Below are 14,831 nucleotides of genomic sequence, written 5' to 3'. Positions count from 1 at the left end.
AACGATATGCCTCATTGTGGGTTTGGCGGCAACCGTGCCATTGCTACCTGCAGGTTGCCGCCGGAACCGTAATGATTTTCCGGCGCCTGACTTCCCGGTAACACCGGGGGATTATAACCCCGGCGATCTGGGAAGTCAGGCTCCGGCAAATGGTAAGTCCCCATTTCCATAAAGTCCTATCGGTCTCTATAGGAATGGGGACCGCAGAAGCACCGGCACCATTAATAATGGTGCCAGTGCTTCCGTGAAAACTATGCGGGTGGGTGCCATTCTGCTCGGCCGTTCTGCCCGGCAGGTCTGACCTGCCAGGCAGGACGGCAACCGCCCGCAGAGCTGTAATATGCCGGCCCGGAAACAACAGGCCCGGTAAACTTACCAGCACCATTGTTTACAGTCCGGCATAGTTGTAATGAGGCCTAACTTCTTTTTTAAGTGTTAGGGCTCCCCTCAACCCCATGATGTATGCGTGTGTGAGTGTATGTTGAAAGGGTGCACACTTTAATATATGGGTGGCTGCCTGGTTGTGCCTGTATGGTGAAAGGGTCCACACGTAAATGTATGGGTGGCTGCCTGTGCCAGTGTATGGTGAAAGGGTGCACATTTTAATATAATGGTGGCTGCCTGGGTGTGCCTGTATGGTGAAAGGGTGCACACATAAATGTATGGGTGGCTGCCTGGGTGTGCCTGTATGGTGAAAGGGTGCACACTTAAATGTATGGATGGCTACCTGGGTGTGACAGTATGGTGAAAGAATTCACACTTAAATGTATGGATGGCTGGGTGTGCGTGTCTGTATATGGTGAATGGTGTGTGTGCTTGCGTTCAGGGGCGCTACAAAACCTACATTTCGGGGGCTAACCCTTCAAATGTTGGGAGGGGTGCCAACTTCATGGGCGGTGGAGGAGGGGCAAACTTATTTGTTTGGGTCATCTAATTTCTTTATGTATTTTTTATGAGATTATTCTAGTGCAGCTTCAATGTTACAAGCAGTTAACTCTCTCCTTTAAGGTTTAAATCACCCACTTATGGACTGCCGTGAGAATGAGTGGTCTCCTGTTCCCTCTCTACCCTTCCAATCATTCCCATGGCATGCAAGTATTAAACCCACATCACAATTTCAATTGCCTAAAAAAAATGGCATTTGAATGCAGGTACTAACAGTGAATTGCTTTATGTTAGTAATTTGTGGGTTCTTGTTAACAGACAAACCCATGTGCTGTTTAACATATGTGTCCTTTTCTGTCTGGCAACTGCTCAGAAGGTCAGCCAGTTCAACATTTCATGGGGAGTGGGGGGAGTGCTGAATCCCAGTCAACTCATTGGTGTTGCACCAATACTTGTGTTTAATGCCTGGATTACTTATTGGTAATCTTCATTACTCCTAGCCCTATTCTTCCTCGTCCCAGAGTGTATGAGACAGTACTTGTGTATAAGGCACTCTGCCTCATACACAAGTTCTGGGATGAGGTAGAGGTACATGGAGGTAATGCTTTATTTAGCTACCTGTAATCTTCATTACTCCTAGTACCACTCTTCCTCATCCCAACACTTACCTATGAGGCAAGGAGCCTCAACCGTAAGCTCTGGGGCAAGGAAGGGGGACATGGAGGTAATTCTGGGCCAAGGAGCTGATTTTGGAGGTTGGGATGGGAGGGAGAGGGGATGTGTCGGGTGGCAGGATTGTACAACAAATTATAATGGCTATCCATGTCCAGGCTAAGCAGGCATGATATGTGTTATTAGTGGCTAGAGATGCATTTTGGTGCAGCCAGGCTAGTCATTCCTCAGTTTGGTATGACTTTTTATAATGGGGCATTTATGATAAAGCAGTCCTGCTAAGTGAATTACCTGGCTAGACTGCCATTTGGGTGCTGCCAGTCTAGCCATTTCTTACTGTGGCATTGTATATTTTTCTGGGCATCTGTGAACAAATGATATGATATAAGTCATTTATAACGCACCTGCACACAAATGTTTCTAGGCGTGACAAGACAAGGGATGGAAGATAGAGGGCGGACAAGACAAACAATCTTACTAGGCCTTGTGTCATTCAGATCGTGGAAGTGCGATAACGAGAAGCGCAAGGGGAAAGGGACGGGTGAAGTGCAAGGGAGAGGGCAGGGGAAAAACAGGGCAGCAAGGCTGAGTAAGTGCTGTCAGGGCAGCACAGCTCTGGGTAGTGCAAGGAGAACAATGGACTGTAGGGTTACAGTTACAGCCCCTTGTGCATGGTCCTACATGGGTAGGACCAGAGGCAGTGTAAGGGTGACTAATCAAGAAAGAGTCTCGACCCAGTGAGACTCTGAGGGTAGCCAAGCAACCAGTTAGTAAAGCAAACGGGTAGGTCAGGTAGGCCAGCAGGGGAGGGAGAGAGAGAAAGCACAGAGGAGAAGAGGAAAGTTTGGAGCTGCTTCCAGAACTTCAGGTGGTCCGTTAAAGCTTGAGAGGGGAAGAGAGGCTATTACAGAGGGAGGCACCTGCAGAGGAGAGAGATTTACCCCCCACTCTCTTCCTGGAGAAGCGCTAACCCTTAGAGAGTTGTAGGTAGCTGATCGAAGGGCTCGAGAAGGAAGATATTTTGGAAGAGAGCGTTGGATGTAGTGCGGGCCCCGGGCCAGAAAGCCTTGTGGACAATGCAAAGGGTCTTGGCATTGCTTGTATCGAGCAATAATAAAATGGCATGTTTTCATTTCTGAAAAGTCTCTCTACTGCAAAGCACCATGGGAGATTAAAGTCTTTTGGAGCAGGGGCACCCCCTTCTCTGTCGAATCTTTTATGAATTACTGGACAAATTTACCTGAAACCAGTCTAATAAATTAAGTCCCACAAATATTACCTTTTCTCCATGACAAAATGAATTGAAGTAGGGCGAAAGCATTTTTTTGATTTCTGCATAACTTTTTTAATTTGTTTATGAATCTTTTCAAACATTTCCAGTATTGGAGGTGGGACTCTGCTAAACTTTTTTTTTCCTAACATTCCATCCAAATCCACACAGCGATTCAAAAGCTATTATCAATAGAATGAAATCTATCTGCAAAGGTTTCACCTTAGCTATAGGCTGGTGCCGTGTAGTTAAGGTGACTCAGCGATACTTAGGAAATCAAAACAAACAAAAAAATGAATTATTCATAACTTTTGACTCATGTGACGGATTTGGCTGACATTTTGCAGACAATGGTGTATTGACCAGCCCTCCCCTGCCACATCCACACTTCACTCTTCCCCAGAATGGAAAGTTATTAAGAAAACAAAAAAGCATGTTTAGCCTAGTCCCCATTAATTTTCCCCTAGATGTAAAAAGGTCAACTTTTGCTCGACCACACAGCCAAAACTGCCAGACCAGGGGTGAAACAACTGGTCACAAAGCGTTTTGACACGCAATGCTTTTGTTGATTGTGGTTAGCTATATCTGCCTGGAATCATTGAATATCTGGGTCTTTAGGGTATTTATAAATGAAACAGCCACCATATTTTTTTTCTCGATGCTTTTGATAGCCGCAATTATACGCCATGTTATACCAGTGTTCCTGAAAATAGAATGATGAAAAAAAAACATTTGCCGGTCAAAATACATGCAAATGCCACCAGGCTATATGTGGGGGGTGGCAAGAGGGCACCAAGTGACATTTGGGAGTTGGATGGGCCTATGGACCAAGTTTGCAACACAAGGGTCACATATTTTTCACATACCCAAGGGAATAACCTGGGGTATAACCGCGGCTACCCACTATGTGAATGAAAACTGCATCACAGAAATGACCAGTGTTGGGAGGGGTAATGGGAGAGGGTAGGAGAAGAGAGGAGGCCACCAGGGGGGTGTGGGGAGCAGGCACAAACGAGGGTGCACTTGATGAGAGCCTGGGAGGGCATGGAAGCATTTTATTTTTTGCAGTTTTTCCTGATAACCATTGGCATAATACCTACAAATAACACAGAGTATAACAGAGGGTAGCTGTATTTCATTGCAATGTACCTGTGGTTATAAAGACATCAGGGGTGAAAAATGACTGACCATGGGCAAACACTTGGTAGCATCTTAAACTGCTAATGTACTGATAGTGATGTAAAATATGAAGTGGGCATGGCCGAAGGGGAAAAAAAAACTTTAGTTGAAGTGCAGTTAAGGTGAGTAACAAAACCCTTAACATTCAGAGCATTGGGAAACTCAGTACCAACTTAACTTGGCACGCTCACCTTACAAAGCCCAAGTGCACAGATGTATTTTAAGAGAAAAAATTCTCATTGCCATACAACATGGCATTATGGGTGATATGGCATTATGGGGGAGATCAACGAGAACGAGCCGAGTTAAGTCATTCCAGGTTTCTGAATGCACTGAATTTCAAGGATTTTGTTGTGTTAAATTTACTCACCTTATCTGCACTTCGATTAATGTTTTTGCTTTTAATATGTATACATATATATACAAAATCACAAACAAACCATATACCTGAAGGTGCCCTTTTTAATTTAACATAGAACATGATAAGACAGCAGAACATAGGAAGCTGCTGCATCGTTCCACATATAAAACTATCTGACATTTAGGGGTGCTCTATTTTTTAAATGACAGCACAAACAAAGAAAGGAATTCAGTGTATGGGAAGTCCCAGGTGCCATTCCAGAGAGGTACATGTTTAGTAGTCTACCAGATGAATTTCATAAACCCTTATCCTCTTGTGCATTAAATGGGTCTTCACTATGAATTTGGTTAAAGTATTGCCATAATGATTTGAAAACCTTACTTTTATGGATAATAAAAATCAACAGAAATGCCACAATGTTAAGACATTCAAAAGATATCTCATTATTAAAAGCTCCTGTTGCCGATGCCTGATTAAAACTGCAAATTGGTTTGAATCGGGGCAAGTTCAAACTTAATTTCTGCTATGGTTAGCACATATTTTAACAATTGAGGATATACAATTTTAAAACATTTTACAACTCGCAACGTTATATTTCACTTGTGAGGTTTGCTGAAGAGATGTCTATAGCTTTTAAATTAAATAGATAATGTTATGTTATTTGGTACTGTACCGCAGACTGCTGACATGTATGTGGTCTCTTGGCTCCATGTTGAACAAAAAGATGGATTGAAGGGACCAGCAAATGTTGCAAACACTTAACATTTACCAAATACAAGGTCTTGAGAAGTAGATGGAAAGAATTTTCTTTTCGTTGAGATATTTTCAGTAATTTAATTTCTTTTTGTTTAGGTGTTAATGGCACTTTAATTTGCCCGACGCCACTTGATCTGCAAGACCTAACTGACCCCTACTCTGATGGACCACGTCTTCGATATCTCCGCTTGGATGGAAATGATATTAAGCCTCCAATTCCTGTTGATCTTTTGATATGCTTCAGGCTCCTGCATGCCATAATTATATAGAGATGTTCATCCAATCCTGAAATACGATTAGATGTTAAATGTTTGAAGAACATGTGTTGTATACCAAAAACGTGTTTCTGTACACATGGCAGCAATAGTCAATGTGTTTTTACTGTCATCCCTTTTTCTCTAGTGAATTGCCACACAGTGGTTTTCACATCTAGAATTTGTTTGAATGTCTACAATGTAAAATACCTACAACCTCAAAAGACATGTTGCAGTATTCATCTCATTTAAAATGCCTAGAACAATGTTTCATTTCCTGTGCATACTATAGCTATGACTACTATGCATATGTGTGTGCATAATCAATAACTTGTTTACATGTAGGTAATGTATAATGGCACAAATGTATTCAGCTGCACCTAAGACAGCGTCTATTTGACCAATTACATAGTATTGGCATCCTGGCATTCTCATGCCTACCAAATAACGTCACGAGTAAAGACATCACTTCTCATAGCTATCTAAACCAATATGTTTAACGTTCACATTAAAGATATTGACAATGTGAATAATTATCCATCAAACCAGAGCTTTGCCTGGTTTTAAGTTCTTCTCTATTGTCATTTCACCGTGGTCTTTTCCTTCTAAATGTCTGCTCTATTTAATAACAACGTTATACTGTAGTTCTTTGAGTTATTACCGTTTAAATGATATGTAGAATCACTACTTACTTAATACTTAACAAATAAGTTACATATAATAACACTGCCAACTACAATTGTCAGAATGTTATCTAGCTAGGACAAAATAGGATCAATTTTACCATGGCAAGATTGTGGGGGGAAGGGTATTCACAGATACAGTTATGCATAGCTGTGAGTGCCCATAGTGTACCAGAATAGTCACTTGCTACAAACTTAGTGTTCCTTTTGGGTACCCCACACTTTACAGAATACATGCTTTAAATTCAAGTTTGCAGGTTTGAACGTGTTTAATAAATACATGTGTGCATTCTAACGATGATTCATTACGAAATCAAGACATTGCTTGCTCTATGTATAAGGTTTCCATAACAGCAATGAAAGAGATTAGCACTGCATTGAAAAGTTATTAAAACTTTATGATGTGCAGGACATGGCTTTAGTTTCTGGTGCTTTCCTAAGGCAATACAAGAAGGAATGGATAATGTCTGCAGAATGATCATGAATATCAATCTTTTGCCTGGTGTCCATTTTTAAGTGGACACGCCCTTCCGTATCAGGGAGTTAGACTGATAAACAGAACAAAATGTTCATAAAGTTTGATTCAGAACGTCTTAACAAGCATATTCAGATTTTACTGTGTGCCGAATTATTGTGCTCTCATCCATTGATTAGGTGGTGGTGAGTCTTCCACTGGTCCTGCTGCTTCAGCAAAATGTGCATTGCATGATGCAGTTGATCTAAAACATGAACATCTCTAATTCATTACAGAAAATGAGACCCTACTTCTATGCTGTGTTTCACGTCACCACAGGATAGAGCAAAATATAGTGATATTTGTGATCAAATGACAAAGATTTTGGTTAGTCTAATTATAATATATTTGTAAGATAATTTGTCTTATCGGGGTAAATTTGGGATTTTGCAGTATTTTCTTACCGTAAAAATATTGGCGGTAATTTGGTGGTAAATTAGTCTTGCATTTAGATTGGGTTTGGCGTCATATTATTTTAGTGACCATACCTTGTTAGCTTATATTGGTGGTAATTTTAGTGGTATTTTGTTTTGCGGGATTTATTCCTGTGGTATAGTGTTGAGCATGGTTTTCTTCTTTATACTATAACCCCATCATAAAACAAAACTTTTACCTGCTAGTTGTCTGTAGAGAGCTCCAGACCTATGCACTTCAGAAAAACACAATGATTTTATTCAGAGCGCCACCTACAGTGTGTGGCTAGTGTTACTGGCTTATGGACATCCAGTAACCTATGCGCCGTTAGGCATTACTGGCCTATGGACATCCAGTAATCTATATGCCCATTCAGACACCTTCCCATCAGCATGCAAGGAAGGCACACCACACACAGACCTCCGAGCTTTCTCTGGTTTGTTATTTTACCTGCATTGGGAAATTGACAAATGCACTACTGCACTGATATGAGCCTCCCCTGTATGCATTACTGATGTAAATAAATTCACAGATGCATAAATGACACAAATTCCCATTTGTTTTCATACACACTTATTATATTGAATCTTATTTACATGTCATAAAGTCTTACCATGGGTTAATGACATTGTCACCTGGAATTCAAAATAAAAGAAAACAAAACAGAACAAGCAGTTCTTTTGAAACATGGGTTAATGTTCCCACATTCTGAACATGACGAAAAATAAACATGCAATGACTTCCTGCACTGTAATAAACCTCTGCCACTTATACGGCAATTCACATGGTCCTCACTTGGCACATATTTTACCAAGATTAGTATTTCTTTGAGGTTCTCAGCACGACCATGCTATATTCTCAAATTCAAGCCCAGTGTCAGCGCGAAATGCTTCTGTAATCTTGTGTGGGGAGCACTAGCGAGATATCTCTCACAGCCAGTGCTCTGACCCCTTGGAACTCCGTCAGTCTTCTCAGCCCAGCATGAACTAACTCTTCTTCGCATTTTTTGTCACCACGAAAGTTCCTATCCTTCCCCTTTTGACATTTCTTGTCTGCTGACACTTTCTCCCAATCAGGTTAAAAAGAATGTGTTCTGTGCCGCCCTTCATTTTCAGAACAATGAAGCTTCAGACCAGAATCACTGTTTAATTTTTGTTTCTTGCTGCAGCATTTTGTTGTTCTCCACAAGCTGAATAAAACACCAGTGTGCATTTAAAAATGAATTTCAGCAGTGCCACTAAAACATGGATTTTCACCTCATTTTGCATATGAGACTGCATTATAATGATAAAGAAGTTAGAATTCGTATTTTAGCAGTGTTAATTATGTTAGTCAGTTATATAATTTAATGTATTCTCCATGTAAGAGACATCCAAAAAAAAATATGGTGCACTTTATTATTTGGCCTGGCAGCACTAAGCTTTTCTATGCGTTCATTTCATTATCTGCAGTTTCAAGTTGGGCTTGGCTGTGTTGTAAATCTTGTACTTTGCATACTACCAATAAGGCTATATTATACTGGCTAAAAAATGCAATAGTTCTGCTGGCAACAAAATGCCACTATATTTTGCAAAAATGCCATTACATTTTGTAAAATGTTGTACATGTCCTTACAGTTCCTTTATGACAATCATGTAGAATGAAAGGTTTTTATTGGTTGGATTTTACGTGGATTCTGATAACTGGTCTTGAAATTGAAACCTTCCATATAGAGTATATAGAAAAAAGATAACTGGAAACACAGAATGGGCCAATGAAGGCTTTAGAGTACCCAATTTGTGTGTTTTACTCTACACATCTGTTCTTTTTTAGTGGTTGATTTAATATTTCTTTTTTTTCAAGTGTATGTAAACATTTCAATGTGTTTGATAAGAAACATGATCTATTCAATGAAGCTATCACTAAGTTTGTTCCACGCTTTGCAATTAAAAACATTAAAATAAAATAAAAATAAAAATGTGTAATGTTTTATGTCTAGAGAACAATTTTAATGTGTTATCTATTCTAAATAGTACTACTCCTGGACCCTTCAGGCTTTTATATGTAAAATGATTAGCTACCAATTGTGGTGTCCAAATATTCACATGTATACATTGATGATCGAAACCCAGGAAAAGTAAACATAAAATACATCATAAGAGTTTGAAGAAGAGGACCAGTATGTATTTCGCCACAAAAAGGTTGCCCAAATAGGACAATTCCTTCAACACCACTAATGTCTTGTTAGTAATGTGCCAAGATAACTTATATTTATTCTTGTTTAATTTTTGATTTGAAGAAAAAGAAAATTACGGTTTTATTAATTATAATGGTCAAGTTTGTATCAGTTACATATTCCTGAAGGGCATTTAAAGCCCACCATAGACCAATCACAGTCTGATCCAATAAAATAAGGTTGTCAGCATACGCCCACCATTGGAGGGAGAAGGTCCCTAGCCTTGGAGGGAATGTTCAAACAATCTTCAAGCCCTCTCTCATATGTGATACATTTAGGTTAAAAAGGCAAGGGGCTAGAGCCCTTGCTCTAATCCTCTTGATTTCTCTATTGGGTAATTGAGGCTACCTTTTTCATTCAATCGACCTGAAGGAAGGTGTATGTATGAAGAAGCAGAAGAATCAATTTTAGAAGACCATCCGGCATACCCCATTAATGAACCTTTGCCATAGCAGATGACGATAAACTCTGTCAAAAGCCTCAGCAATGTCTACACTAGCAAAATATGCGTAATTTGAGTTTTTCCTGATCGCCTCCATCTGTAATAAATGTATGTCCAGACCAATTTATAGAATTTTCTTATAAGTGTGAGAAACCTGTTTGAAATTCTGAAAGGCAATTGGTGACTGAAATCCATTGTTCTGGATGCCGTGATATCACTGAGGCAAAGACTGTGCTGCTGACATCTAAGCGAGCAATTGGGAAATCATTTTTGAACAAATGGATGTTATATACAAAAAGACAAACATATTATATGAGTAACCATAGATGTTTCCCTATTCAGTATACATCTCAGACTTTTTCATTTGAGCACATGTACAGAGTATTTCTCCATGACACAGGTCAGGAATACTTAGTCTTACAAGAACTTCCAGCTGTCCACTTTCATCTACTCAGTGATTACCATATGTAGCTTCACCACGTACATATTTATGCAACCTTCGGTGGCACAAACACTTACTAAAGTGCTGTTCTGAAGGCACCATAATTACCAGACAGATGCCAGTGTGGTGGTGCTGGCATATTTGGAAAAATGGAAACAATGAAATGACATGTTTAATAGAATTGGTTTCAGGTTCATCCCTTCAAGACCACTGGACATAATGGGCATGGGAAGGACAACATTTAAACTGCTTCAGAACAGTCTACAATGAAGGACCAGACACATTTCAAAACTCACCCTTCAAGATAAGCTTGGTACAATAAGATGAAATATTGAAAGCTTTTAGTAGGTCAAGCATAGTCAGGATGACAATACCGCAGCCATAAACAGTAGCAGCATTGGTACAACAAAGTGGTGTATTATTTTTTTAAATCATTTTAAGAGAGAGGTATTTTGATCTTAAGACCAAAATTAAAGTTTCAGTAATGTCAAATATACTTTATGTTAAGTAGTATTACATCTACAGCTATGTTGGCCACATTGTGATCTAAATGGTGAGATAAAAGAATGTGTACAATTATATTGATTTACATTGAAAAATCATATTTTGTAATCTGACAATGCTTTACATCTTATGTTTAGCAACTCCTGGCAACTGTTAGAAAATTGGAGTACAACAACTTATATTATGTTAAACTGTGATTGTTTGAATTTGGAGTGAATCCCATTGGATGCATCCATATCTACCCCTGTTACACAGATGCATTTCTGCAATAATCAGCCAATGAAATTAGGGGTTTTAGATTCAGCATTGCTATGCATGTTTTTGATTGATAGTTCATACTAAACATTTGCAAAAGGAGGTGATGCAATCCTTCAATTCAATATATGTACTAATATAACATATTCATGAAAGAAAATAATTCTATCAAACTCAACATGCTCTAAAAGTCATAATTGCTTTTATCTAAATTTAGCATCCTGGAGGGGGGCCTGTTCTGAATGGGAGTGTACCCCATGGTAAAGTCCCAATTACGAGCCTCCTCAAAGCTGGAGGCTGCAATTTTCCTCACCAGTACAGCAGGTAAGTGTACCCCCATTCCTCATTGTCCCCACCCCACACACCCATATTCCACATCCCACCCTCAACCGTGCCCACTTACTTGGAGCTTCCTTGTCCATCACTTATGCCGGGAACACAGTGTTCCCGGCACTTCCCCATCACAGTAATGCCATGTATGTAAAGGGACAAGGGTCTATGTGCAGTTCCTTTCTCTCGTTGTCATGGTGTCCATCTTGTTTTGGTATTTTTTTTTAAGTTGAGAAACAGTGAACACACAGTTTCTCAACTAAAAGAAATGATTATTACCACCGAAGTAATACATGCAGGGATGCTAATTGCAATAAATGCCTATGGATGGAGGCATTACCAGGGGCTATGATAACTCTGAAATGTAATGCTCCCACCCGTCTGGGTTTAATGCTTAATGAGCAAACTGGCAGGGGTGTCACATGGTCTCTCAAACAAAAAGGAAGCTCAGAAGGAGGCCACTATCTTCACTACCACCAGGCATCAAGTAAGTGATCTCCCTTCCTTCTACACCTCTTCCCCAATTTCCGCATCCCTTGCCCACTTCCCCCACCCAAACCCCAGACTCACTTACCTGGAGCTTCCTTTTTCCTTGCTGGTGCCCCGAACTCTAGTTTTCCCAGCACTTCATCACATCGGTAATGACCACAATGATAAGAGAGAAGGGACTATGGGCCTCATTATACATTTGCAGGTTTGGTAACAATGGTGCCGGTATGCTTGCTGGTACTGCTGTTACCGGACCAGTAAACTACGAGTTCTGCTCGTGGGTGCCTTCCCGCCTGCCAGGTCTGACCTGGCAGGAGTACCAGCACCTGTGAGCAGAGCATGTTGGATGCCCCGGGACCATTCTCAATGGTGCCGGTGCATCCAACCTGCCCATTCCCATTGAGCCCTATGCGGCTCAACGGGAATGGGAATGGGGAGCATTTTAAGCCGGCGCCTGCGAATGTCCAATTACAGGGTCTGGTGGGGCCGTAATAACCCGGTAATTGCCCATTTGCTGGCACTAGAAAAAAAATTATACTGGCAGCAGGCGTGCCTGTTATACCGGCACGGCTACCACCAGTATTGTAATGACCCCCTATGTGTACTTCCCTTCTCCCTTGTCCATGGTGACCATCTTGTTTTGTAGTTTTTTTGTAAATTGAGAAACAGCAAAAACGTCATTTTTCAACTAAAAAAAACAACTATTGGCATGCATTGCGGAAAGGTAATAGCAATAACCCCTAAAAGTGGTGGCATTACCAGGTTTTGTAATGCCCAGAGGCTTAAGATAAGGCCCTTGCTTTGCAATGGCCGGAAACTCTGCCCCTGGGCATTACACAATAATGCATCATGTCAGAATGTCTGAGAGTCTATGCACTGCAAATCTGAATTATTATCAACCAATGTGAAGGCACTAAATTACCAATCATGAAAAGGATAAGGTCAACCTCTCCTTGTGGAGGTTTCCACCTTGTGAAGAGCATGCTGTCACCATGACCAATGTGAGTACTTATATTGTGTGCTATTCCCTCAAGACATATCAATATGAATATGCATAATTATATTTGGCTCAACAGCACATAAACCACACAATACATATGTACATACATAATAGTTTAATTTCATTGAATTTTGACACTACCTCTTCTTTTATTGGGACCGATTATCACCATTAACACTTGTGTCCAATGTTGTTTTCTTTAAAATGATATGCACAGTAGCATTACTTATATTGGGTTCTCTAGACTTCTACATGGGATGTAATACTACAACATGGGTAGGTTACCCTTTGGTAATATATTTATTACAAAAGAAACCTCAACACAACATTCTATAAAATGTATATTGCATTCAACTAGTTCTTTTAATTCATTCTGTAATTGTTGTAAACATAAATTCTTTTAAAGTGGATTACAACACTATTAGACACTTCATTCAATTGTATTAATTTAAAGGCACAAAGAATCAAGAGTGCAACTTGAGGCTGACAATGGATGTTGCTAGAAGATAGGAAACATTAGCAGATTGGGATTACTATCCTCAGTAGCTGACCCCTACACTAAATTAGAGCAGGCACCTTAATCACCAGCTTACACTAAATAGCTTCTCCAAGCATGACATTCTGAATTCACAAAACTGTAATGCAAGTTCTGTAGTTACAATACAGAGTTGTAAGTTCCAAAAGAACTCTGATGTTGCAGATGTCTTTCTCTTTAGTAGCTGCTCTATTGGATTTCATTTTCAAAGAATGGCCAAAATGTTGCTTGCATTAGAATACAAATTGGACCCATGATAATAAAACAGTATTTTGCTTCAGAAGAAGAGTGGTGGACCTCATTACGAGTTTGCCAGTCCAGAAATAAGGGTTAAAACGGTACTAGTGCTTCAGTGTCCCCATTCCCATGGAGTCCTATGGGACTCCACGGAAATGTGAAGTTACCGTTCTGCAGCAACTTGTGATATCCCAGGTGCACTGGGGTGCCGCTGAGATATCACGTGGCGGAAACAATGTTACGGGGTCAGTGGCAGTGGAATGAAGGTGTTTCTATATCCATAATTAAGAAGTATTTTTTTGAATTTGGTGTAGCATGTAAAATGTAATGGCCTTATGACAGGAGAAAAAATGTATGTTATTGACTGCATACGTGTGTCATAAGAGGGGATTGAAAACAGATTTGCTTCCCAGTATGAACTGCCAAAGACAAAAACTGCTCAATACCGAAAAACAAAGCACTTCGCATTTTTCTTGTTTCAAACCATGATCTTTCTTTTGTTATGCCAGAATCGATTTATGCTGCACACTATTGCTAAATGCTTGGTCGCCTGGATCTCTGGAGGGTCTGACAGAGAGGTGTGATTGGATATGTAAGTGGAAAAGGAGGACAAATGAAATATTGCTTTGTTGTTGTCATCATACATGCAGGCTGGATTCATCCTGACGTCTAAATGGTTGTCCTTTCCTAGGTGTTCTTTGTTGAAGAGCATGGAGAATTGTGTGCCCAGAGGGGAGGTCAAGTGCCCTAAAATGCATTGGCCAGCACAGTAGTCTGTAAGGTGGTTGAAGAGGAGTAGTGGTTTATTGTTGGATCTCTTTTAGGACGACTATTAACGTACTGTGTGGGAGTGGTGTTATGTGTCTATTTGTAGTGTTTGTGCATAGCAGTTATGAATGTTAGTGTATGATGCATCCTGGTGTGGGGTGGTATCTCGGGCAGAATAAAGTGTGCACTGACTGGTTTTGCATGAGGCTGGGAAACCTGGGTGGCAAAGGGATCATTAAATTGTGGGCACCTGTAACAGCATAGATGTGAAATTATTCCTGAAGAGAGTCTTGGATGACAATTTAGAGCCTGCAGAGTTTAGTTAGAGTATTTTGCAATAGCTCTGCATGCCCCAATGTAGGGTGTAATATCTAGAAGTCATTCAATAGAAGGCCACTAACTGCATTGTGCTATCCAAGTGCATTGCAGTAAATCCCATTACCTTGGGTTCCTGGGAGAAATTATTTTGGGCACTAAATAGGAAAAGCAATATGCACAAATTAGATTGGGCACCTAAGAGAACATCAACGAATTGGTTTAGTAATGTTCTGAAGTTGGAAAGTGATGTGTAACCCCTTTCTCTGAAGTGCCAGAGAGAAGGAAAATTTACATTTCTCCAACATTAC

The 14,831-nt window shown here is 40.2% G+C and overlaps 1 protein-coding gene across 1 annotated transcript in view; it reads left to right on the top strand.

Annotated features, from left to right (window-relative positions):
- KERA (keratocan) overlaps positions 1–6,471 on the top strand; it is a 282,789-nt gene extending 276,318 nt beyond the window's left edge. Inside the window, exon 3 of the mRNA XM_069629264.1 lies at positions 5,220–6,471. Coding sequence (XP_069485365.1) covers positions 5,220–5,392 — 173 coding nt within the window. The 3' untranslated portion in view covers positions 5,393–6,471. The remainder of the gene's footprint in view (positions 1–5,219) is intronic.
- The last annotated feature ends 8,360 nt before the right edge of the window (positions 6,472–14,831 follow it).

The sequence above is a fragment of the Ambystoma mexicanum genome, chromosome 12 (assembly GCF_040938575.1).
Source record: "Ambystoma mexicanum isolate Mex_15411 chromosome 12, UKY_AmexF1_1, whole genome shotgun sequence".
Lineage (NCBI taxonomy): Eukaryota > Metazoa > Chordata > Amphibia > Caudata > Ambystomatidae > Ambystoma > Ambystoma mexicanum.
Note: the sequence above shows the minus strand (reverse complement) of the source record. Positions and strands in the feature narration are given on the sequence as shown.